The 27,884-nt window shown below is 37.4% G+C and overlaps 1 protein-coding gene across 2 annotated transcripts in view; it reads right to left on the bottom strand.

Moving 5' to 3' along the window:
* Positions 1–2,918: 2,918 nt before the first annotated feature.
* IFT56 (intraflagellar transport 56) overlaps positions 2,919–27,884 on the bottom strand; it is a 34,704-nt gene continuing 9,738 nt past the window's right edge. For both annotated transcript variants that reach the window (XM_019750379.2, XM_019750387.2), the window contains exons 8-18: positions 25,260–25,334; positions 20,383–20,485; positions 19,007–19,062; positions 16,295–16,348; positions 15,046–15,109; positions 13,569–13,657; positions 13,227–13,310; positions 12,195–12,264; positions 11,258–11,364; positions 6,552–6,685; positions 2,919–5,205 (exon numbers count right to left, since the gene is read on the bottom strand). In XM_019750379.2, coding sequence (XP_019605938.2) covers positions 5,094–5,205; positions 6,552–6,685; positions 11,258–11,364; positions 12,195–12,264; positions 13,227–13,310; positions 13,569–13,657; positions 15,046–15,109; positions 16,295–16,348; positions 19,007–19,062; positions 20,383–20,485; positions 25,260–25,334 — 948 coding nt within the window. In that variant the 3' untranslated portion in view covers positions 2,919–5,093. The remainder of the gene's footprint in view (positions 5,206–6,551; positions 6,686–11,257; positions 11,365–12,194; positions 12,265–13,226; positions 13,311–13,568; positions 13,658–15,045; positions 15,110–16,294; positions 16,349–19,006; positions 19,063–20,382; positions 20,486–25,259; positions 25,335–27,884) is intronic.

Raw genomic sequence — 27,884 nt, forward strand, 5'->3', positions numbered from 1 at the left:
ATTCTTCGGTTTGCTCGGTCTCCTGTGCTTCTCAAAACTAAATTGTGGAAATTTTTTTCCACTTATCATAGTGCAATGAAATATGAAGATTTAGCTTTTTCTCACACTCGCCCCCAACATGGACACTTCCCATCCCCCACAACTTCCCATCCCTGTCCTCCCAATACTGTTGGTCTATTTTTGGTTGAATCTATGTTGTTTCCTCTCCACCCCAGCCCGTTTCTCTCCCAATCCTGATAACCACCAACCTGACTTCTTTGTTCATCATTCTCCTGCTTCCATTTTGATTTTATATTTATGTTTGAGTTGTCTTTTAATTATAAAAAGTTATTACTATAAGCAATTTATTGCTAAGTGTCATTCGCATTGTTGCAAGAGGCTATAGTTCAGTTATTTCGTATAATATTCCATTCTGACTTTACCGCAGTTTATTTATCCATTCCCGTCAGTGGGTATTTGGTTTGTTTCCAGGCTTTTCCTGGGGTCAGCGCTATGAGGACCATCTTGCACGTATCTCCTGCTGTACACATACAGGAGTATCTGTTCAACATACACCAAAGAATGAAATTGCTGGGTCACAGTATGAAACTAGAAGTTTACAAATAAGGCCATACTGTTTTTCAAAGGACAAATTAACCTCTACATGAAAATAAAGAATAGGAACAACTAAAGTTAAGATTAAACATCTGTAAGTATTATTCATGGCTTCACTTGTACTTTTATCGTCATCTGACATAATTGTTTACTTATTCTCTACCTAATTAAATTCTATACTTCAAGTTTCAGCTTAAGATTCACTTCCCCTATTTGGCTTTTCTATTTAACCTACTCCACAGTGTTTTTTTTGCCTGTTGAATTTCCTCAGTAAATGTATAAACTATACGTATGCTATTCCATCATTTCATTGCTTTTACAGTACCTTGCGGTTATTTTTTAGGTCACTATTACCTATATTTCCATCCTAACATATGCTTGTAATTTTAAAAACTTGAATAGCTTGTCTCAGCTCCAGCACATTAATAACTACTCTTCAAACACTGGCAGAGGAGAGTATAATTATATGTTTACAGAGGAAATTAGAACTAGATGGACACATGTAACTGCATAGTAGGAAAGACCTGTACATGTTTAAAGGAGCAATAGGTCCCCTTGAAACTTTCGTTAAGCATATAGTTATGTCTAAGTTATAGTGCAGAAAACCTAATTCAGGAACCCATGAACAATTACTGGGAATCCAGGTTTTTCTTCCCCTGAGGGTATTCGTTCACACACAGTGGCTGTGAATTTTGTGTCTGGTTGTTTCACTCTTTGCTTCGGTTGGGAAGAAGCTTGAAGGTGAATTTCTGGCCCATCTTTAGTAATTCTGGTCTGTACTTTTTGTATATGAACTTTGTTCTTGATTTCCTTTACTCTTATCCACAACATATCTATTCCTATGTTGGAAAATTATCGCAAATCTGGAACACAGTGGGATATAAGTAACTGACCAGATAAATGCACGAGTACAGGAGTGAATATTAAAAAAATACGATGAATCAAATGAGGTAACATGCACCCGTAATTTATGCGATGGACACCCAAGTCTGTGCTTCCCACTGTCCTCTCACCCAAAGGTCACCTGGCAGGGTACTTATTCCCTACATCTGAGGTCTGGGAACTGTGCTGCCCTAGGAGGGGCAGCCTGACTGGTAGACCTGCTGCGTCTGCTTCCTTTCCTCCCATTTGCCCCGACCACCAGGAAAGTTCCTAGTTGTATTTGGCAGTTAGGTGTTATTTAAAGAAAGGGTTTTAATGTAAAAAGAGAAGTGTCAACTTGTCTGGACACTACACACTCAGTTCGCACACCTCAGCTGATTGCATTCACCTAGGGTTTGCCTTTGTGCTGGCTTATATTCCTCCCACATTCCTGCAGTCGGAGGTAAGCTGGGTTATAGGCATATGATTGGGTCCCTAGTTCTGCTTCTCTGAGATCATCTCTAAATAGGCAGAATACTGTTTGAACATTATCATATAATACATGTAAGCCTTACTAGTATTGTATAGGATGAAGAAGAGAGAGAAGAGGACTATCTAAGTCAGATTGAGACAGTCCTAAGTATAAGAACTAGCAAGTCACTAATTCGTTTTTGCCATTATAAGGTAGATATAACTATTACGATGTAATGCCCACCTGCTTGCAAGGTTTTCAGTGTGCCAAGCTCTAACGGAAGAAAACAGTCCTTTGTCGTCTGTGTTCATGGGTGTATGTTGCATATGCTGCACACGTGGCAGAAGCCTGGGCATCTTGTTAGCTCTGGAGTTTCAGGATCCATTATGACCGCTTCTGGGGGGGCGGGCAGGACATTTCCCATTTATAAGGATACGAACGTTCACATTGCCTTCTTTCACCTCTCAAGCCTTTGTTCCTACTGACGACAATCACGTTACTGTGTTTAGTTGTGTAGACTTGTTCGACTGAGCCCCTTTAAGGGTCAGCACTATGCATTATGTATCTTCACAACCCCAGCACCTCGTATATGTTGGCACATGATAAAACAGTAATTAGATGGGAACCAGCATATATGAGGTCAGGTCTCACAAGTGCCCTGCTCTACCACCTATTGAATGTTTAACTATTCAGTAAACAAGAACATGAGCGCTTTCTATGTGGGAGGTATTGTAGTGTGCACTGGTCATACAATTTCTGGAATGCACTGTAAGTCAGCAAAGAGCCAAACCTAAAATGACTTAGCAGGAAACATGGGCCTTTGCGGACAGGAATTCTTAGGGAATAAATATCTATTATCCTCTTACGAAGTGCAGCTGGTGCAGCCCAAAACTTTGGGGTTTTTTCCCCCTTTACTCTGGGTTCAGGAAAGAAAGGGGAGAAGGCACACGATATACCCAGGGCTCCCACTCACCACACTCACAGAATGTCATAATAAGAACCAAATAAACTTTAATTTTAATATATTACAGTAGAATAATTCTTTTGAAGTATAAAAATAATTGTAACATTTTTTTCCATTTGCAAGTAATATTTGCTACAGACTATAAATAGTCCATTGATGCTATGAACTGTACACATTACACTACATTCCTGAGCCGGGACCTTTCTCTCTCCTCTATCACCACATGAAGAAAAACAGCTGTGTAATCTTGGGAAGGGTCCAAGACATTCCAGAAGTAGCTACCCTTAATGGCAGGATTGGATGGTATCTCTCCTAAACTAGTCTTTATGTTTTTTGGTTCAATTCTACAGATTAAAAAACTTTTTAAAAAAATGAGTCTAAAATTCTGGGAATTGCTATTTTTGGAATATCTAATTTTTTCCCCCCAAAAGACAGGAAAACACAGGGAGAAGTGTTAAATTCAACAAAAGCTCATTGAAAAGTAAATCGCCATCAGTGGAAAAGCTTTCTAAGTATAGGAAATTTGAAAATAACAGCAATTAACTGGAAGACAAATTTCATTGCTAAAAACCACTGAGGAATTCCATTTGTCTTTTTCCACTGTTATGTTTCCTAATATTTTAAGTGAGGTAAGTTAAGAATTACCAGAAAGATTCTAAAAATTATAGCAGGTTCTGCCCAGATCTGACCCACCTAGTACTTTAGATGCTGAGAACCAATTATTTAAAAAGTAGGAACAACATAATGAAACAGAGAAGCTTTGGCATACAAAAAAGATGTAACTTTGTTTTCTACAATTCAGTTATCCAGGCCAGTTTATTTTGATTTGTGCTCTGCACTGCTTAGATCTGGGTCTAAGCTAAAAGATGAGAAAACTGGTCATCTTCCTGAGTAGAGCTGAAAGAACCTCTTGCAACTGTCTTTGACTCCTGCCATGTTCCCATCTCCATTCTATACACTTTCATCTGCAGTGAGATGGTCGGGGTATAGGTGGAGCAACTGATACAGTGCTTATAGGAATTCTCCTGTCTTTAGTGCTTCAAGGAATTATAACTTTCAGTGCTCATGCTGGCTAGGGATGGCTCTGCGCTTTCTACACCTCTAACACTGAGTACCCTAAACTCCCAGGAAAAAAAATTACATGGTGTAGAAACAAAGGTAATCTGGTACAGAAAAACATGGAGAGCTATTTTCTGAAAATAGCTTGTGAGCCTCAGAATGCTCAGTTGTATAATAGGTTTATGTTGCAAAAGCTCAGAAACATGGGCCTGGAATATGACTTTGGATAGAGTGAGGCCCTTGGGAGATCTCGCAAAGGGCTCTACACAATCCATATTCTATATCATTACATTAATACGAGCAAATGGCCATAATGCATACATATCTTTGTAGCCCTACTTTCAAAATTGATGTTTATTCAGCAAGATACATGAAAAAAAATCTAACCTGTTTTGTTACCTAAAATATAATGGAGAAGTGAAAAATGAGATTTGTATAGTTTGCTTCCTGAATAACCTTAAATGTACCACACAGATTTTTTTTTCATAGTACTCACCTTTTAAAAGACTGCAATACTCCTTTACTCCACTGTAACATGTTATAATCATCAAGAATGCAATTACTGAAAGAGTAATTCCATAAGTCTATTAGCTATTAATGACTGGACAGCTTGATAAAGGATCTGACTGCCATTCTTGGAATCATATAGCTATTTATAACCTCTGTTAAGAGATGCAAGATTCAGAGACGCATTACAGAACTCTTTATGGAATTCCCCAGTAAAAAGAATGTACACAGATGGCTAAAAATAAGATGAGAGAATGACGGCAACTCTTGAACATTAATGGCATTTGTGATTGCAGCTTGGAGAAAATGCCATAGAACGTTAATACAAAAAAAAGTTCGCCGTTCTCCTTCAAGTCAGTGAATGACCTAAGAGTACTCTGAGTATTTTTGGAAGAAAGGCACCGAAGACCAAAGTCTTATTGCTACTCAGATCCTACTGGGGCCACAGCACAGACTATGGCACTTAGTTCAGCCAGGTGGCAAGTTCTAAGCAGCCAGCCGCTGGTTTTGTGGCTTCAAGAGCAGGGAAGGAAAACATCAATGAAATAGAAGCCTGCATCTTACATCAAACTTGAGGAAAACGCTTTTCAATTTTATGTCAAGGTGGTGGCTGGTTCCGAGGCCTGTGGAGCTGTCTCAGACAGGCACTCTATTTTCTTTGGCCCATTTCTTCATGATCCGGATGATGTACTCTACTTGAGTGTTACCCGTGCTTCTCAGTAAATGGAGGACTTCTCGAAGGGTGTCTCTGAGGAAAAGATTTGAAAGGACAAAATGCTTCAACAGAGAATGAGAATTAACAAGTAAAATAAACTCGTAACTGTTCTTCATATACTTCTCGTAGGGCATTTTTGGTGACAGACTCCTTCCTTCCTAGCCTTCGTTCTTAGGGTGGCATATAGTAAAATGAAAATTCTGTGACCTCCTTCTCTCCAACCCAAGTTTTCCTTGTTTACTTATATTACCTGCATACATGCTATTAATCTTTTTGTCCTGATAGGACATAAATATTTCCACTTCTGTGCTTATTTTGCAGGACAGAGTAGAAAGAGGGTATATCAAGGAGTTGGGTTCCAAGAGCTGGGTTGAAATTCTAGCTCCACACTAACAAGTCACTTAACTTGTCTGAGTCCCAGATTTCACTTCTGTTTCAGGTGCTAATCACTTTAAACTGGGTGTCACTGCCATGTCTGTGACGTTTTACAAAAAGCCAAAGGAATGATTTCTTCAAGAAAAGTAATACATCAATGAATATGGAAGACAGGAAAATTAAGGACCAAGATTTGCTAAATGTCTAGTATTTATGTTTTAAGTAACTTAAATTTAATTACAACTAAAACTAATGTTTAAAGTAATGCATACGAAAACTTTCCTATTACCTTGTCAAATCTACAGTTCTCTCATATTTTTGACTTTCTTCCTTCAGTCAACCTCTTTTACTTAACCAAATTCTTTTAAACTTTTATTTAGGACTGGAAGTAGATATAAGGCAGGAGGTAACTGTTGATAGATTATTCACTTATAAAATAATCACATCTCATAGTCATACATTGATAACAAACATATTCCATGAAGTTCTTTTCGAACATTGAATTTAGTTTTTAAGTATTTTAATTTTGTTACAAATGGAGCTGCAAACAACTTAATTCTATGTATTCCAATATCTCAGAATTTCAGGGAATATGAGAAAAGAAAAGAAAAATAACAACTATCAACGACATCCATTCCATTCCTAATTCATTAAGGCCTAAAAGACACAGTAAAAAGCCTAGACAAAGAAAAAACCAGAAGAGATTGAGAAAGACTTTGTTTATGAAATGGCAACTTAGTTGGAGTCAAATATATATCTTGCTCTTATATATAAGAACTGTAGTATAAGAGCGGTGTCCCTAGTATATATGATTTAGAATGATCCAATTCTATAAAATAAAATAAAATTCTGGAGGAAAAAGGGTCAGATACACATCTTAACCCTTTATTCATCATTCTAAAACATCATGACAATTTTGAGTTTTCAGAGGACATCATCCATGAAAACAATTCCTTTGTCTCACAAACAAGCAAATGAATAGCATCTCTTGTCTGTTGACTTACTTGGGTTCTCTCCCAGCTAAGATCATCTGGAAGATGCCCACACAGGCACCCCTCTTGCCTTCCCAATATTCAGGGTTGGGATCCAGTCTCTCTAGGACATCAAAGGCTTTGGCTGAATAGTAAAACTGGCCCATCTGAATAAAAGAAAGTATTGTGGTCACGACACTGCACAGGATGAAACAACATAGAGATGCCATGAAACAGAACTGTATAAAACGCGTGCATGGGTAATGACAACATTTTCAGTTAGCAAATTAGATAAATTTAAATTTTTTATTAAAATAAGAAGGAAAATCACAGTTTGGGTACACAGGTTCAGTTTAAATGCGCTTATCTTCATTCAGTTTTCAACAACATAACATTTTTTCTACATATAGTCAAGTTGTGCTATAACGAACACATCTGTCACTTCTACTTATATTCTAATCTTGAGGATAAACTCTGAGAGTGTGATTTGAAGTGACTGTTTTTCATGTCTTCTCCATACATTCTGTAGATCATCATTCATTCGATGCTAATTTGATCATGTTCAACCCAAGAGGATGGTGTTTTCCTGACCTTATTCCTAAGTTCTCACAATGCCTAGATGTATACTGACTACTACTCTAAACACCAAATCTTTTAAACATTTAATTATTGTGGCAGGTATCTTTCTCAAATATACTACACATTTCCTTGGCCTTGTAAACCATGCTGAATACCATTAAATTTTGCTTCGATTTCTCAATTGGCAATCATAAATGTACAGTGTTGCCAATTTTGCTGAAGGCTTCAAACTGCTGAGCAATCCTCCACTCCGTGTGGTTTAGTGACTTCTCCATTCCTGTAAACTGTTGTTCTGAATATCTACTAATTTTCTTAAGATCTTTATTGCATTCTTGGCTTGGCATTTTTCTATACTTCATAGGAAAAACACAACTTTCCTCCCTTTGGTACAAATTATACTTATCCCTTTATTCACCCTTCCCTCTTTTCTACTTATCTCACAGGAAGAAGTGTTCTTCCTCCTTTTCAAGGTTAATCCTTCATCCTATGTTCTCTTAAACATTTTTTTATGTGTGTGAAAGAACTCACATACACAATGGTGCATGAAATATAAATGTACAATTGAATGACTAATTATTACGTTAACACAAGTGTAACCACCACCCAGGTCAAGAAATGAAACACTGACGACAAAACAGAAGCCCTGTGTCACTTCCGTACCACAGCCTTCTCCTTTCCTCCAGAAGTAACTACTGTATTCCGACTTTTATGGTCATCAGTCCTTTAACTTTATAGTTTTATCACCTATGTATACATTTTCAGACAATATAATTGAGCTTTGCCTCTCAGAATTTTATCTATATGAAATAATACTGTAAACATTCTTTTGTGTCTCGCATATGCTTATAAGATTTCATCTCAATTGCTGGATATAGCTCTAGTTGGTTTATTTTTTAAAAACTTTAAATTTTGAATTATAGATTTACAGACAGTTGCAGATAATACAGAGAGGTCCCATGTACTTTCACCCAAACCCCCTGCCTGATGGCTGATGCAGTAATATTATATCAAAACCAGGAAATTTACATTGCTACAATGTGTGTATAGTTCCGACATTTTATCAAATGTGTAGATTCATATAACCACCACTATCCAGATACACAATTATTCCATCACCAGGAAAATCCCTTTATAATCACATGCATTGCCCTCCCTGCTCACCATCCCTAACCCCTGGTGATCATTAATTTATTCTACGTCGATAATTTTTAAGAATGTTATATATATATATAAAATCAAGCAATATGGGGCCCTTTGAGATTGGCTTTTGCCACTCAGCACAATGCCCTTGTTTTTCCCAGTTATTGTACATATTGCTGGTTTCTGTCTGTTACGGAACCCTACAAAAGCAGGAGGTGCCTCTGCCCAGCTTGGTTTGGATGTCGAGAATGATGACACCACACACACACCAAAAGGACATGAAAAGGTTTTTCACTTGACATAATTGAGTTCTCCGGAGAGAACAGGGCAGGTCTCTCAAGCAGGTCCAAAATGGCCCGAGAGAGCAAGGAAAGGAGACTGGCCTGGGTTTTTACTGTGGTTGCGGGAAGAGCTGTGGTGAGAGTTCCTGAGAACAGGCAGGGGCTTGTGTGGTTTGAATCAACTGATGGTGGCAGGGAAGGGAGCAACCAGGATTTCTTATCATTTTGTCCAGGGCACAAAGGGAAGTAGAAGGGGTGAGGCTTAAAAGCCGCCAGGATTCAAACATCCAGAAATGGAGTCAGACTCATCATTCTAGTTCCTCTTTTTATTACTGACTAGTATTTCATGCCAAACCACAGTTTGCTTAACCGTTCACCTACAAAAGGACGCCTGGATTGTTTCCAGTTTGGGGCTATTAAAAATAAAGGCAATATTGACACTGTGAGTAAGTGTTTATGTGGATATACGTTTTCATTTCTCTGGGATAAATACCCATGAGTGCAATTGCTGGGTTGTATGGTAAGCATATGTTTGTTTTTTAAAGAAACTTCGGAACTAGTTCATGATGTATCTTTTTTCATCCTTTAATTTTCAACCGATCTATATCATTATATTAGAAGTGAGTTTCTTGTAGAGAGCCCATAGTCGGGTTATGGATTTTTATCTCCTCTGTTGCTATCTGTCTTTTATTTAATGTATTTAGACCGTTGACATTTAATGCAATTATTGATATATTAGGACTTAATCCTACCCTTTCCCCCCCCCCCCATTTGTTCTTTCTGTTTTTCTTAGACAATGGCATCTCACACAGGTCTCTGCAGTTTGTAGCTGGAGAAAGACATGACTGTACAATGTGCACAGAAGGAGGACAAGAAAGCCAGTGGTTGATGTCACGAGTCTTTGCCTGTCCGTCTCTTTTTCCTGCTGTTCCTGTATTGTATGTAATAAATCCTAGCCATAAGTATAACTTTATGTTGAGTTCTGTGAGTCCTTGCAGTGAATCACTGAACTAGTGGGTAGTCGTGGGACCACTGAGACACCATGGAACGCCAAAGTGTTTTTCACAGTCACTAGCTTCCTTTGATCTTGACCCCAATCCCCTCTCATTTTCTCTAGCAATTTACTCCATCAAAAACGCCCCCACTCTCTTGAATCTTGAATCTCCCTGTTCAATGGCTCCTCTTCCTCTGTCTAAAGATATACTCTTACCCATTATTCTAAAAGAAAAAGAACTCCCCCTCCACCTGCAAAAATAAATCGCCCCCAAATCTCTAAACTTGTTTCCCCTTTTAGGTTAGCATCACATTTTTCTCCTTCTTCTCAGCATCAATTTTTCAAAAGACTGGGGTCTACATTCCACTTTTTGTATCTGCTTTCTAATCCGACTCTGTTCTCTAGCTATTCCAGTCTCCTTAGGCCTACGCAGGTCAATCTAGTTGCAGATTTGACACTCTCCTCCCTTGGCTTTTGGTAAAACAGGAATGGGGGTGGGGGGAATGTAATGGAAACATGGTTTTTCTCTCTCCTGGTTTTCCTCTTTCCTTTCTGTTCATCCTCTGCCTCTTCCACTGACTCTTCTTTCTATTCCTGTCCCATAATCAGTGCTGTTCCACACGGTTCCTCACACCTTTCGCTGGTTCATCTTTCTCTCCCTCACTCTGTGCTCCTGCGGCTACTGCTCCTGCCACCACCGTAACTGCTGTTAACTTCCAAAACCACATCTCTGAGCCCGGCCTCTCACCTGAACTCTGGGCTCACCCTGCTAATTTCCCACGTGAATACCTGTGCCTGGGAGCCCCAAACACACTTCGGATTTATTGTATTAAAATTGAACTCAATTCCTGTCTTTTAATGTTTTTTTTTCCCATTTGCCTCCCCTAACTCAACAGCAATGCCATTCACCAAGTCAGGTTAAAGAATTTCAAGTTTCCTATGTTTGAAACCTTTTTCCATTGATGGTGAGTCACTTTATTTTTTATAAGGATGCACTTTGAAATGAGTTATTATTAATTTAACACTAGACTCTCTTTACCTGACATTTTCTTGTCCTCTGGATAGGAAGACACATACCAAAAATAGGAATTTCTGAATTTGAGGCTAATTTTTTAAAAGCTTTTAATCTACTAGTATAGGACAGGGCCCAAAACTCCTCCACCTTCCCTGCCTTTCCAACTCCACACACACACACACACACACACACACAGAGTCAGTCCTTTACTAAATGACTGCTTTTTTTTTAATTCTCTTTTTCTGGTTCCTTTGTCTTTCCTGTCTACTATTTACATCTTAGCACTCCCCAAGATTTGGTTTGCCAGCCTCTACTTTCCTCACTTTACTTCCTTACCTGAGTAATCTCGCTGTTTTTCAGCATTTCAATTACTACTGAAATGTTGATGATTTCTCCAAATCAATGTCTCTAGATGTCAGAGGACATCTTTCTTGCGCCTCAAAACCAAATGTCCAACTACCAGATGAATATCTTTTTCTGGATGGTATCTAAAGATTCACAGCCTTTAAACATCTAAAACCTCTTCTCTTAATCATGATTTCATACGCATGGAAAACCTTGACATGCTGTCTGTCTCTGAGTTCAGTTCATTCATAAAAGAGATGACACGTCTGATATCACTACGCGAATGCTCCTACCAAGAGCCATTGAGTTTCTAAGACACGTTCCCCTAGTCTTTCGCCCATGCAGCCATGTGACACACTGACCTTCAACGTTCCCTCAGACCCACCTTGTAGCAATCATTAGCGATGAGCTGTAAGAGGCTAAAGGACTCGCCAGATGTTTCCATCTTGAGATAAAGTTCCCAGGCTAGTCTTGGTTTCTTATTCATTATATCTACAAAAAGAAGTAAAGATTTATGCTTTTCAAATGTATAAGAAATACACTTCTGCATCTTGCTAGCCTACGGATTTGGTTCGATGTTTCAAACATACAAAGCAATGGTCAATAGCCCCTACATGGACAGCTTGCAATGTTGGCATTAAGCTGCTTCCCCATCTGAACTCAATCATATTTAAAATTTTTAAGGTAGGATTCAGATAATTTTGTCTTTTTAGATTCGGTTGATTTCCAGTAGTTCCCATTGAGTTCATTTGCTTGAAAGAGGATATCTATCATTCATTCAATCTCACGCATACAGTTTTGGCCTTAGAATATGTGATTGTAAAAATTTTCCCGCAACTTCAAAAACTCAGTGAACATTTTAAACTCAAGTGAACAAAAAGAGCAAGAAAAGAGTGGACAGACAGACAGACAGAGACTATACGCTAAATAATACACAAAAAAATTACGTTTCTGACATTTGCCACTTTTAAAGCCTACACCATAGTAAAAAGGTAAAAAATCAGCAAAACAGTATCATTTCTTAAAAAACACTTTAAAGTGTGACTCTGGAAACTTTAACAGGGCTAAAGGAAGAACCTGGCATCTTTCAGGACTGCATGTGCTAGGTCAATGTTATGTGGCAGAACTAATCACAGGGTAAACTTATATAATAGATATACATGGCCATCCTTACTGAGTAGCACTGATAACACAATTTTGGCGTTTATTCCTTCTACAGAACAAAATTACAAAATGCTCAATATAATTTCCATCCAGAAGATTAGGCAATAGACAAAAAAAAAAAAAGAGGATTCTGCTATGACATTTAAAAGCAGACTCACAGCATCGAGCCAACCAACTGAGGTAAATGTAATCGTTTCTCATCTTCTCACTTTGGATTAAAAGAAACACCTGTGAGGAGAGGCAAGAAAGGGAATCGACATGAAGATGCTTTTGCAGTAAGAACATTCATATCAGCTTACCTTCCATTCATGAGTAACATAGCCTTATGGACGACCAATTCTACACAGGCTGCTAAGAAAAGTGAAGGGCAAAACTGGGGTGATGTTAACACGCTTCCTTCAGTTACTGTTATCACGAGCTAACAAAAGATTGGTAAGGATAGAGAAGATTTGGACGGAATAATTAACAACTGCACAATCCATACTATTTTCAAGCACACATGACCATGCTCCTGGGCAATAAAACAAGTTTTGCAACACATTTTAAAGGGTTGGTGTTATACAGACCACATTCTGTGATCACAATATAATTAAGTTAGAAATCAAAATAAAATAAACTGGAAAGGATCAAGCATGCTTGAAAATCGTGAAACATTTTAAAATAAGTCACAGTCAAAGAAGAAATCATAAGGGAAATTAGAAAATATTCGGAATTTAAATAATAATAAGTTGAATAATTTGCTGAATTAACAAAATTCAACTGAATAATTCAACCGAAATATTTTGAATAAGTTAGACATATCAATCTAGGAAGTTAGAAGTCAAGACGGTAGTTAGCCTTGGGGGAAAGAGGCTGACACAAAAAGAGATGGAGGGTTTCTAGGGTTATGATAATATTCTGTTTCATGGTTTGGGTACTGATTATTTGGGTATGTTAACCATCAAACTGTATACTTTGATTTGTATGCTTTTCTCCATGTATGTTATGCTTTTATAAAATGTATCAAAAAAAGGAAAACATTCATGTGGTTATAAAAGTTATAGATCTATTCATATTGTACTTTTTAATGTAACTTATGAACAAGGGAACTTTTAATAATCCTTTACCCTTGAACACTTAATTTCATCAAGAAAAAGGCAACAATGTTTTTGCACAGAATCATTCAAATGCCTTCCAAAGCAGGTACCCACCTCTTGAGCCTCGCTGGTATGGCCTATTGCAGCTTTGGCTTGCGCATAATTAAAGTTAAAGATGTCATCATTATAGAAGTAACTCTGAAAAACAGCCCCAAAACAGGTCATATTGAGCATTAACAGATAAAATATAAAAACATCAGTTATAACAGATAAACACAACAATAATATTACGGAATTACCTGATACCACTAACGCCAACATAGTAAGAGGGCCGTCTCTAAGAGTATCTTAGCCCTGACATATTATATATGAGGTCAGACAATTAAGTTTGCGAACTTTCCACTTTTTCTATATAGTATTTTGGATACAAGATCATCTAGAAAATTCTATACTGACCTTAAATGAGTTGAGGTAAATCAAGACATCATCAAATTGCTTAAGCAGGAAGAAACAGGAAGCCATGCACTGCCTCCCGGGTATTGTATCTGAAATGACACAGGAGAAGAAACCATGTGTATTCATGAAACCAAAAGGTTTCTTTCACTGAAATTTGAACTCAAATAAATGTGAACTCTTTTATAATTTAGAGATAGGAATGTATTCCAAGACATCTTTTTAGACTCTGAAATTACAGATTCTGTTCAGTGGACAAAAACCTCAGCATAACAAAGATCACAGTACTGGAGAGTGGCCGGTAATCTCGCTCTGGGTTAACTCTCAGAGTCCAAAATGAACACATGCCCTGAAGGTTCCAGGACTCCCCAGTTCTTTTTCCAGGGCTTTGATTCTCTCAACTCCAATGGCTGCACCAGCAACTAATGTGGCTTAGTATCCATTATTACTCATCCAAGACAACCTGGCACTTTTAATCTCAAATGGGGAAATAATTTGCCATAGAACCATCTGATCCAGATCCCGACCCAACCTTTTGTCTCATGTCACATTCCTATTTGAGGCGGCAGATGATTAGTACAACCCCCACTCTGCCACTGGCACTTCCAATCCACCTTGCTCTGTTCAATCTTTTCCCCATAGCTCTCATCACAGATATGCTATATAGTCTATCTATTATGTTTTCAGTCTGTCCCACTAGACTGTATGAATGAATGAAATGGGGGAAAGGAAATATTACTCAACAAATGGTTCTGAAAGAATGTTTTGTCACAGGGGTGACAAAAAAATATTTAACAACCAGTTCAGCATGAACACTGTTCATCAGAATAGATGCGGCACAGACAACCGGTACAGACAGCCATGTCAGTTCCTACTGGCTAACTATCAGCTGTTTTTATAGCCCTTCCTCAAATCTGACCCTGAGTCTTGACTGATGAAATCAATACTTTAATAGAAATGAAGCCACAAAACTACTTGTGGGAAAGATAGGTGAATATTATATAACCGCAGGTGTAAGAATGTACTGTCTAATCAACTTGATATCCATGTAAGAAATCATTATTGAAAGGATAAACTTTATTAAATAAAACTGAAGTATTTTTATATAGGAAAGAATATGATAGGTAAATAAAAGTCAAATGACCCATTGGAAAAAATATCTACAGCATGACAAAAGCTCTAATATATAAAGAGCTCTTGAAAAATCAAAAGTTAATGTTTCAAATCAAAAACAGAATCAAATGTTTAAAACACTCATGAACTAAAGAATACATTTATTCTCTTCTATTTCTATATTCCTCATCCCGCTTTAGCTGAGATATTGAGAAGAGCTAATTCCGATTTTCTTTCCTGTGTCTGACTTCCCATTTTATAATGGGAAACCTAACAGCTGTACCCGTGGACACAGAATCAAACGTCACCAGTCAACATACAACCAGCTCCAATGAATCACGCTCACAAGTACAGATGTCAGACGTACCACATTCACTAGCTGATCCTCCCACCAACTGGAAGAACTGCTGGGCAATTTTCACATGATCCCTCTGAAAAACAAAGCACAGCTGATATAGAAGAATGAGCTGAAAATATTTTATTTGTATTATACTTTATGGTTTTACCATATTTGTCAGGATTTAACATATAGCCTTGTTTAAAGTCCTCCCCAAAACAATATTAATTCTAATTAGCGTAAGAAACTAGGAAATGAAACGGAATTAAAACGTACTCTGGGCCAGATAAAAGAAACACAAAATCCATCCTGAAATTCTAGCCTAAGAGTACCTTCGTTAACCACTCAGCAAATATTTATGGCTCTTTTACCACCTAACGGACCATATGGTAGCAGCTATGGTTCTAACAAGGAGTACTTATTAAGTTCATTTATTCAACAACTAACTCTTGTCTACCTATCTGCTATGTGAAACACTGTGAAGTGAGATGGAGGTAAGATTTATTTATATCCCACTTTGTTCCAAAAAGAACTCAATATTCATATTTAGAATATTAGAATTCTAAATAAAAGTATTCTTATTCTTTTTAGAATATTAGATAAATCATATTTAGATGAATAAGAGTTTCATTTCTTTTTCTTTTTCTTTTTTTTCAGTTTAATTTAAGACAGTGTTTTGGTGTTTATGAAGAGCTTTTCCAGAGAAACAATTATCCTCATTTTGCAGGTACCAAAATTATAGCTCGAGATGTGTGATGTTAAAAAAAGAAGTCACTGGGGTGGCCGGTTAGCTCAGGTGGTTAGAGCATGGTGCTTTTGACAACAAGGTTGCTGGTTCGATCCCCACATGGGCCACTGTGAGCTGTGCCCTCCACAACTAGATTGAAACTACTACTTGAGTTGGAGCTGATGGGTCCTGGAAAAACACACCTAAATAAACAAAAGTTTAAAGAAAAAAAAAAAAAGATTGCCCTGGCTATTCGGAGTCTTTAAAAAAAAAGAAGTCACTGAAAATAAGAATGAAGCTGTGCAATGATTTGTTGTTGTTATTAGATGTAAACACTTTAAAACTGGGAGATTTTTAGCATTAAAGCTTTTTATTGTCTTTAATATAAACTTCTTTTTACAATGGAATCTGGACTGGGGGATACAGAGAAATGAGAAACTGCCGAAGAGCCTATTTGTAAGCTTATTGCTGGCTGAACTCTGACATTTGTTTTCAAAGTTTCCATACACTACAACTTTGCAGACTATAGGTTACCAGTGGTTTCATACTCACAGAACCCATTTCCTGGCCAAGGGCTGCATTGACCACTCCTTTGAGGATATACTCCTGGAAACAGAGAATAACACTGATTTAAAAGGAATGTGAAGCTAAGAGATATCTTTCAAGTAAATTATTTGCATCAACTCAATACTTTATATACATTATCAAAAGCTACCTAGTGTGATTTTTCTCTGTTCTATCCCTGGTTTGAAGTAAAGAATTAGGAAACTTTCATTTGGTTTCCAGTAGGTAAGTGTCCATATAACAGAACTTAACTATATTTGTAAATTCTCAACCTTAAGCAGAAATAACGCAGTAAAAACTTCCAGGAGTTAAGTTTTGTTTTATTTCAATTCAATGGGAAAAAAATTAACCATGAAATGTCTGTTGACCATTTTTATCACCTTATCAACCACTGCCATTCTCTGTGACATCATATATATTATTTTCCCATTCCAATGATATGATAATCACCCTTTGTTAGTGATCCTTTCTTCAAAAAAAAAAAAGTGTTCTCTGGTTTCCATTTGTAAGGTATTCTCTTTTGGGGTGCTAGGGACTCACCTATATCCCTTTCTGACTTGGTTCTAGTCTTTAACAGATACCCTCCTTAGCAGCTTTATCAGTTTTTATCTGAGTGCTATTTTTATTTAAGAATGTGCATGAAGAGAATAGTAGAAGATGCTAAAGCTTTTAATACACTTGAGAAATACACCTGTTTAGACTTCATGGGGTCTGGAAACATTTTTCAATTAGTGTTTCATTCAATAAGTAGAATGATTACTGTGTGCTTAGTGTACACAACATTGGAGATACAATGCAGACGCCAACCCTGACTGACTGCAAGGAGCTGAACAATCTAGTGGGAGAGAAAGACCAGTTACAGACAGTTATACTAGTGAGATAAGTGTCTATATCTCATCGTTGCTTTCATCAGAATTCTTTTAGGTTGGTGCAAATGTAACTGCGGTTTAAAAGGTTAAAAACAATTGCAAAAACTGCAATTACTTTTGCACCAACCTAGTAGATTTCAGTATTTCCAAACCTCAACCCTTTTGAGAAAATGATCACATATAAGGGAGTTCAAAAATGTCAAAAAGACCAGAACATTCATATCCTTAAGTTTATTTCAAGGTATTTTGTTGTTGTTGTTGTTGCAATCGCAAAAGGGATTTTTCTTTCTTTTTCTGAAATTTCATTGTTAGTATATAGGAATGCAATGAATTTTTGTACATTGATTTTTGTATCCTGCAACTTTACTGTATGTTTATTATTTCTAATAGCTTTTTGGTGGAGTCTCTAGGGTTTTCTATATAAAGAATCATGTCATCTGCAAAAAGGACAATTTAATTTCATTCCCAATTCAGATGCCTTTTATTTCCTTCTCTTGCCTGATTGCTCTGGTGAGGACTTCCAATACTATGTTAACAGTGGTAAGAGGGGGCATCCTTGTCTTGTTCTTGATCTTATAGGAAAAGCTTTCAGTTTTTCACCACTAAGTATAATATTAGCTGAGGATTTGTTGTACATGGTCTTTATTATGCTGAAGGATTTTCCTTCCATACCCATTTTGTTAAGTGTTTTCATCACAAATGGATATTGTATCTTGTCAAATGCTTTTTCTGCATCTATTGATATGATCACATGATTTTTATCCTTTATTTTGTTTATGTACCACATTGATCAATTTGTGTATGATGAACCATCCTTGTGCTCCTGGAATGAACCCCACTTGATTGTGATATATAATTTGTTTAATGTTATGTTTGATTTCCTAGTATTTTGTTTTGGATATCTGCATCTGTATTCAACAGAGATATTCGTCTGTAGTTTTCTTTATTTGTGTTATCCTTACCAGATTTTGGTATCAGGGCAAGGTAGGTCTCATAAAATGAGTTTGGAAGTATTGCCTCTTCAATTTTTTGGAAGAGTTTGAGAAGGACAATTTACAGTTTGAGAAGGATAATTTAAATTATCTTTGAATGTTTGGTAGAATTCACTAGTGAAGCCATCTGGTCCTGGACTTTTGTTTTTGGGAAGGTTTTAGATGACTGATTCAATTTCCTTACTTTACTGTTGATTGATCTACTTAGATAGATGATTGGATAAAGAAGATCAGGTACATTTATACAATGAAATATTACTCAGCCATAAGAAAAGATGAAATACTGCCATTTGCAACAACATGGATGGGTCTTGAGATTACCATGCCAAGTGAAATAAGTCAGACAGAAAAAGTCAAGAACCATATGACTTCACTCATACGTTGGCTATAAAACTGAAAGCAACAAACAAATAAGACGAACAAAAACTCATAGACCATAGACAACAGTTTAGTGGTTACCAGAGGGTAAGTGGGTAGAAGGGAAGGTAGTAGCAGGTAAAGGGGGTCCAATACATGGTGACAGAGGGAGATTTGACTTTGGGTGGTAAACATGCAATGAAATACATAGATGATGTATTATTATAGAATTGTACACTTGAAACCTATATAATTGTATTAACCAATGTTACGCCAATAAATTTAAAAATAATAATAATTTTAAAAGACCAGAACATTCATTCTTTAATCAAAAATCTCACATAACATTTCTAGATCAACATATATGGACTTTCCTGGGATTCGACAAGCAAGAATCTTCTCTAATATGCCTTCCAGGTACTATTCTAAAGTTCCGTTTTCAATAGGACTTGGTTAGTAACAGATAACACATTCTCAGTTACCTGAGGAGTAGTGGGTTCCACATCCTTAATTAAGTTATAGGCTTCGTGCACATCATCTGAAATATAAGAAATAAGTAGCTATACTAGTCTGTGTTTCAGCAAACTCTTCTGAAACAGTCCCCAAAAACATAAGATCCTTCAGTACTCAAACATTCATGAGAAATATGATCTATTTTATCTGTCTTCTAACATTCTATCAAGTTCAATGTTGAGTAGTAATCCTAAAGATAACCAAATAGCCTTAGGAAACCCATATTAAACCATGAAGCACCTAAAAAAATGTTCCAGCTAAGAATATGGACTGGGTATTATATACCAGTGGTATAATAGTTATCTAAAAAAAACAACCATTTTTTAAAAAGAGATACAAAGTACCTAGGAGTAAAATGACATGAAGTCTGGGATTTGCTTTAAAACATTTCAGCAACGAAAAAGGGAGAGAGAGGACAGACGAAAAAAGATTGTCAGTATCTTGAAAACTGGTGACTCTGGGATGAATATTCGGGTGTTCATTTTGGGTGGTCATACTAGCTACTTTTGTTTATGTTTGAAAATTTTTATAATAAAAATTAATTTATAAAATACGTAAGATGTTCTTTGAATTCTTGCCCCAAAGTATATTTCTTTGTGCTTATATATATGTATTTGTTTGTGCTTACATAGAGAGAACTGTTTGCAAGTTCATGTTCTTACTCTAATAAACACATGTTCCTCGGACTATGTTGTCTGGTTGGTTTCTAACATGCACCTAAAGGCCCACACTGTTAGTGCGAGGCCCATGACAGAGTGCTACCACCAACGCGTGGATGCTACTAGCCTGTACTCATCACTGTTAGATGAAAGACTGCTTTAGGCATGTGTCCAGCAATTTTATCCTTACCTAGGGGCAATAAATATCATAATCCTCTTTGAATCATAACATTTCTTATAAGAAACCAGGGGTACAAAGAAAAAGAAAGGCAGACAATTAGAGCAAAGAAAAAACAGTTCGTGATAAAACAAAAAAAAGACTTACGAAGACTGGGAGGTACTCTATACTTAGGGGAACACTAGAAAAAGAAAGACCTGCAAGGGAGGAGAAGGAAAAACAAGGGAAACACTGAAACAGAATAGTAGAGAACAAAGGAGAGAAAAATAAGCAGAAAATAGAAAAACAGAATATGGGAGAAGGTTAGAAGCAACAGAGGAAGAAAGAGAGGCTAAAGAGTCAAGGCGCAACAAATAAGCACCAGTGAATTTGTTCTGTCCTATGAACCTGTTGCGAATACATTGTTGGGAAGTACTATGAATTTTAGAAGTTAAGCAAATAGTTCAATGAGAGATTAAATAGTCTAAAGTAAATCACTATGAGCAAGAACAAGACAAAGTTTTCTTACCTTGACGAAGGTAGTAAATCACTAAGTTTAGCCTGGCTTCAGGAATGACATCAACCAGGGGAGGCAAAACCTGCAAAGCGCCTTCACCTCCTCGGAAAACAACCTCGAGACAGAGAAATTGAGTTATTGTGGCGATAAGTACAAATACATTTACTGGTGGAAATGCTTCTGGAGCTGCCACGTATAACTGGGTACATGATATCCAACTAAAATAGCTCTGGGAACCACTGAACCCTGAGAACTCTTATCATTCACTGAATGTATTATTGCATAACTATTGTCTGTGCCTCTTACCATCTCTCTTCCTTTCCCTACCCTCTGACTTTGATGCTTCTATATTTATATATTTCATTTTTTTACCCTATCTAATACCTACCTCCACTATCAGTGTTTATACCTTCACCTTCCTTTATTTTCACTCATAACACTTGTCATTTCATGTATCTGTTATCTGTTTGTCTGTTATACCTACACGCATATAAACTCCATATTGACAAGGAACTCTACATTTACCATGCAGTCCCGGCCCCCAAAACTGTAATTAATACAGTCAGCAATCCTTTCTTTGAAAGGATGAATATGTTTTTGAAGCTCTCTATATACACATGACCCTGACATCATTGAAAAAAAGCCATTATCTAAATTACAGTAAGTATAAGAAAATAAACGTGAAAACTCTTAAACTACTCAATAATTAATGAAACTCTTTTCTAGATAGATAGTCTACATCAAACCCCCCATGAAGGAATTTATATAACCTTTCTGAGCTTGTTTCCTCATCTCTAAATGGCATTAGGAATGTCTACCTTTCAGGGTTATTATGAAGATTAAATGAGTTAAAGTGGGCTAAATGTGTAGCACATAGTAGGGAACGTTTCATTTAATTAATTCAGTAAATGTTGACTAGCACCTATCATATGCCTGGTATTGTAATAAGCACTGGGGTTACAGTAGGAACAAGTCACTCCCCTGTCACTCTATACAGCCTACATTCAAGTGGGGAGAGACCTTCAGAAAGCAAACATGTAAGTATGTTGTCATATGATAATAAATGCTATAGAGAAGAGCGAAAACAAAAACACTATCCATGAAAGGACAGTTTTGTGCACGCTTGTGTTCCCAGAGCCTAGCACAGTATCTGGCACATCACAAGATGTTTCTTAAGTCAATACGTAGAAATCAAGACTGTTAGGCAGGAACTACCTGATCGCTTCTTTCTACCTCAGAATATCTATTTGGTCATCTTTTTTGGTTCCTTCTTGTCTGAGATGTTCCCTGCTTTGGCCAAGATGAATTGTTTCACCTGTCTTCTTGAACTCATGACTTCTAACTTCATCTGGATCTTGTTCCTCCATTAATTAATAATTCTATCGTCATTAGCCCTGGTTCTACTTCTCAACTTTAAACATACACAAGGGTTTTGCTCTCTTGAAAACTCTTCTGCTGATATGTGATATATAAACCAAAAACAACCAAAGAACAAGACAAACAAATGAGAAACAGAAACTCATAGACACAGACAATAGTTTAGTGGTTACCAGAGGGTAAGGGGGGTGGGGGGTGGGAGATGAGGGTAAAGGGGGATCAAATATATGGTGATGGAAGGAGAACTGACTCTGGGTGGTGAGCACACAATGGGATTTATAGATGATGTAATACAGAATTGTACACCTGAAATCTATGTAATTTTACTAACAATTGTCACCCCAATAAATTTAAAAAAAAAAAAAGAAAGAAAGAAAACTCTTCCACTTGGTGCCATTGTTCCCTCTGGGTAGTACCCTATCTCTCGCCTTTCTTTCCATGCCACACTTCAAAAGCGTGTGGCTTCCTGCTTCAACGTTCTCTTCCTTAACCTCCCAGAAAACTGGATTCTGTTCTGAGAACACCAGTAAAACTTATTCTTGCAAGTCACAAATTAACCCCGTTAGCCAAATTCAATGGACTTTCGGTCCTCTTGCTCTGTGATGTGCCTGCAGGTTTGACACTGATGGCCACAGCATGTCAACAGTGGCAGTATTTACCACACGCTTACAGTCTGCTAAGTACTGTGGGAGGCACTTCCCACAGATCACCTCTATAGGAACAGGAGAAACTTTCCCCTTACCCTTTTACTTCTTCTGGCTTGTCAAATAATTCAAATGACATACAGCCGATTAACAGGAGAAAATCTAATTTTAATAGGTGTGCATGGGAATTCACATAAGCATGACAATTCTAAAGACAGGAGGCATATATGTCATTTTGCACTAAGAAGGGGTAGGCAACTCACAGGTAGTTGAGGAAGAGCAAACATTTGGTAAACAGATGCTTGCAGGGCCACCCAGAAACAATGGGACACAAAGGGGAGTCTAGCAAACAGACTTTTGCTTGGGCCCTCCCTGTGGACCACACTTAATTCATATGTGCTAAGGTGAATATTCAGGTTCCCTTCTGAAGCAGGTTTTTCTATCTGCATCTCTTTAGGCAGGTAAGGGGTAGGTAAAAAGCTCTTCCTGAGTTGTTGGGCTTTGTTTTTAGCTCCAAATAAACTGCATGCCAGGGTGGTACATTCTGGACTCCCGCACCTCATTTAATCCTCATAGGAATATAAGGCAGGTACTGTAATTTCCCCTATTTTATATATGAGAACACAGACTCAGCAAGGTTAGGTGACTTACTCAAAGTTACAAAGCTAGTACATAGCTTGATTTTGACCTCAAGTCTAATTGCAAAAGTTGATGCTCATAACAACTATTCATATTGTTCGATGTGTTTCAGGTTTTGTTTTAAACTTTAAAAGTAATAGGTGTTCATCGGCAAAAACCCCTTACATATAGTATTACAAAAGCAAAAAGGAACATTTTTACATTCTTACTTCTCTCTTTAATCCCACTCTCCAAGGATAATCCCTACGTACTAGCTGATATGCTTCTCCCCGTCATTTATACATACAGTGGTTCTTTACTCTGGCTGTATATTACATCCTCCAGGGAAGCTTTTAAGAAACATATTGAGAGCTGGGCCCCAGCCCAACCATTAAATAAAAATCTCTTGGGGGTGTGGGGGTGGACTCCATGCGTCATTATTTTTAAAAACCTCCCAGGTGATTAAAATGTGAAGTTGTAAATAATATTACATTACCTAGGTGCTCTTTCTTGCCTGCCTTTTCTTGTCTTATTTGCTTATACAGCTTCCGCCAGCCCCGTAAATACAGATGCTCTCTTGGAACCATATTTTTTCCCTGTGTTTAATTCTTTCCTCTGCATTTAATTGTCAGGTCTTTGGCAACCACCTCTCTTATGAAAACTAAACCTATTCTCCAGTCTTGATCTCTCTCCAAGCTTAATATCCAGACTACTATCTCTAACACGTCAGTCTCCACAAAAATTCATCTGGCTTTAATTTATAAACTAGATGAGAAATCAAAAGATTAGCGGCAGAAACTCATGATAGAAACTATCCAAAGAAAACAATATCTGTGAAGGAGGCCTGAATTAGAAAAGGAATAGAATATAAGACATTGCCAAGAAAAGATTAATATGATTAAATGAGTGAGCAGATATCAGAAATAAAGGCAGGGGAGAGGGCCTAAAACAACTATGGCTTTTAACATGCATACTGGGAGAACTGGTGCTAAAGAAACAGAGAAAACAGAAAGAAAAGCATGTATTATTAGCGCCATTGTTGGCCGAGGAATCTGAAACTCAGCTGTATTACATACATTTGGCCCCTGTCCCCAGGTGTCTGAGTTGAAAGCTGCTCTGCATCCACCATATTGCATGGTCAACAGAATCACACTTAACCCAAGCCTGGATTTTTTAGCAAAGGCCATCAGAACCCAGCCCTAAACCTCGCGACCCCTTTACTTTTTCACTAAGTACAACTGTACTTTACACTATGCTCAGTACAAACTGTCTAGTAAGCTTAATCTGCTCACAACTGTTCACACGTGCCATCCTAGTTCTAAACTCAGCCATCCTTCAAAGATGAGCTCAACTTTTACTTTCACCAGAGAATGCTTCCCATTTATTCTAACCCAAAATGATACACTCCTTTGTCTTTGCCAACAAACCAAACACTTGGCTTTGCACTGCCTTGCACTTCTTTCTAAATGTTTTTATGTATGAGGGGGAGCAGAGTTTGCTACCCCCAAATATGCTTTTTTGGGGATTTTCATTATTTTAGGCCAGTTACTTTTAAGAAACAAAAGACTCAAGAAGAGCCTTTACCTCCGCCTTACCGGTCTAATGGAATTTAGATAGAAAAACCTGCTCCAGGAAGGGAGCTATTAATATCATCATAGATTAACTGTATTTTCATGTGACCTAAGTGCAGCAGACAACGAGGAACATAGCAGGCTATTTGGGAGACTCCCCTCACTGTCCATTGTTTCTGGGTGGCCCTGCAAGAATTTGGTTACCAAACGTTTGCTCCTTCTCACCTACCTGTGAATTGCTCACCTCCCCCTTTGAAGTCCAAACCACATTCCCCTTTCTCCTTAGCTCAAGATGGCTTATAAACCTCAACTGCCTGATTCGTCCTCAGGACTTGTATTCTTGAGGTCCTTGTGTGTATACAGGTAATAAATTTGGTTATTTTCTCTTTTAATCTGTCTCATGTCAATTTGATTATTAGACCAGCCAGAAGAATTTAGAAAGGATGAAGGAAAATTCCTTTTCTTCCCCGACATAAGTATCACTGTCCTCCCAATAAGGATTTCCTTGATGAAAGTCCTGATATTTTAAACTCGTTTTCTCTCCTCAACAGCAAGGAGGAGTTCCCCTAGAGTAGAGAAATATTTGCTGAGATATTTCCCTTCATTCATCATTCTAACTGCTGAGATGTACCAAATAGGGCAGGACTCAAGTCAGTCAAGATGGGAAACTATTACTTACCAGATTGTGTCTAATGAGTTCTTTAGCAAATTCAAAGTTAGAAGAGGCGCTGTCCATCAAACTTTTGAGTTCTGCCTGAAATTGAAACAGGAAAGGCTTATGAAAATGACAAGTGTGTAGTTCTTTCACCACATATTTGAACAATGCTTTATAGTTTACAAAGAATTTAACAGGCTATTTCATTTGTTCCCCAGGACTCTATGAAATAGTCAATGTAATTATCATTATCCTGATTTTACAATTGAGAATATTGAAGCTTATACAAGTTAGGTGACTTGAAACTTACAGTAAGCAGCAAGCTTGAAACTGGTGAACCTGAATCTAAAGACTCCTAGAATTAGTCTTTCTTTAAGGGCCAAAGATAATAAGGGAGCTAAACTTTTGACAGCTGAGGTTGATTCTTAAATCAAACCATTCCACCTATATCCTGAATTCTCATAGTACCACCTCCCTGCTCAATTGCCATTTATATACATAACTCAATTAAAATGCCTTCTGCCCTCTATTGTATTACTTATTAATATTGCACCTATCAGATCTGTCTGTATTCGCCTCCCCTTAAAACAAATGGTCCTTTCCAGTGTTTTCACTAACACCCTAGACTCAGTTACCTTCCTCAGCTTTCTGTTCTTCCTACCTTGCCAATCTATAATTTTGAGTAATCCTCCCCTCTTCCTTGTTCTACTTCCATCAGTGGGTAGTTGAGCTTTTCTGGATAAAATAATTAAGTTCTTGATTGTTCTCACTAACTACTACAAGCTTGTTCTACCTGCTCTCAGATGGGAGTGCATGTCTACTCAGCAATCCTTTTATTAATCTCTTCTCTTGATCACAGCAGCCGTTCCAAAATGTTGAGTAATATTTGGCTCGATCAGCAGTTTTCAAGCTTTTAAATCTCAGGATTCCTTCTATAATCTTAACAATTATTAAGAATCTCAAAGAGCTTTTGTTTATGTGGGTTAAAGCCATCAATATTTATTGTGTTAGAAACTAAAACAGAAAATTTTAAGTATTCAATAAAAAAAAAAAAAAGACCCTACTATACACTAACATAACATGTTTTATTTTTTAAAATAGCTGTATTTGCCAAGACAAAAATTTTGTGGGAAGAGAGTAGTTCTGTTTTCACATTTTTGCAAGTCTCTTTAATGTCTGGTTTAGCAGGGGACAGCAAGATAGGTATATCTGAAACTGCAGTCGATCTATTTCGAAATCATGTTGTCTCTGGAAAACCTCATTGCACACTTGAGCAAATGAAAGTGAAAAGACACAATCTTTTATATTATGAGGATCGTTTCAATCTCAGGCAGGGCCGGTCGGAACTAAGGGTGAGGCAAGCAAGGTGCCTCGGGCACAGAATTGAAAGCAGCACTCACTCACATCTGTGCAGCGGTACAAATGCACCCTCTTCAATTGTGCACCCAGGCAGCTTGCTTGCCTCATACAAGTGCCGGCCCTGCCTCACAGACCCCATGAAATGGAGTCCCAGACCACACTTCGAGAGCCCCTGGCTTAGGTGATTCCAGTCAGTGTTCCCACTGAAAACAAATAAAAATAGACAGGTTTTTAAAAGCTAGAAATGATTAAGCTTAGCAAAGAAGGCCTGTCGAAGATCAAGATAGGCCAAAAGCTATGTCTCTAGTTAGCCAAGAAACTGCCACCGCCGTTCAACTTTCAGCAACCACCACCCTGATCAGTCAGTAGCCATCAACTTCAAGGCAAGACCCTCCACCAGCAAACAGATTATGACTCGCTGAAGGTTCAGATGATGTTATTGCACGCTGAATAGACTACAGTGTAGCATAAACATAACTTTCATATGCACTGGAAAACCAAAAAATTCATGTGACTTGCTTTATTGTGATATAAGCTTTATAGTGATACACGCTTTACTGCAGTAGAAACTGATCTGGAACTGAACCCACAACATCCCCAGGTATGCCTGTATAAATGTTTCCAGAAAATTGTAACATATGGTACTCTCTCCATTCACTTCATGAGGCCAGTATAACCTTTGTACCCAGACCTGATGAGACCTGTACCAATAAAAAAATGAAATTGTAGACTAATCAAATTGATTAGTATTGATGCAAAAATCTTAAATAGTATATTAGCTAGCTGAACCTTGTGAGAATTTATTATAAAGCTGCAGCAATTAAGGCAGTATGAAATTGAGAGCAGGAAAAAACAAATGAATCGACAGAATAGAATAGAGGGTTTTGGAGTCAGCCAGACCAGGGTTTGAGACCTGAACTTGCCACATTAAGAATTAATCAATCATTACATATTATTACAGAATGCTATAGGTGTTTGTGGAAAGAATGAACCATATAGTACAGAACCCATTATATAAGTTACTAGAGGAATTCCTGATTGTATGTGTTTTAATAAAATTATCATAAGTAAACACAAACTATATCCCATTGCTACCAAACAAAAGAGTTTCTTAGGGTATATCTGACATAATTATCTACTGCTGGAGTACATCATAAAATCAAAAATCAGTACGTAAAAATCAGTACGTAAACTACACTGACACAATTTCAAATGAGAAAGCATGCTTTTTCGGGAAGAGAAGCAGTTTGAGGCTCTGACTTGGATAGCACTAGACCTACAGAATACTGA

This window comes from Rhinolophus sinicus, linkage group LG11, assembly GCF_036562045.2.
Source record: "Rhinolophus sinicus isolate RSC01 linkage group LG11, ASM3656204v1, whole genome shotgun sequence".
NCBI lineage: Eukaryota > Metazoa > Chordata > Mammalia > Chiroptera > Rhinolophidae > Rhinolophus > Rhinolophus sinicus.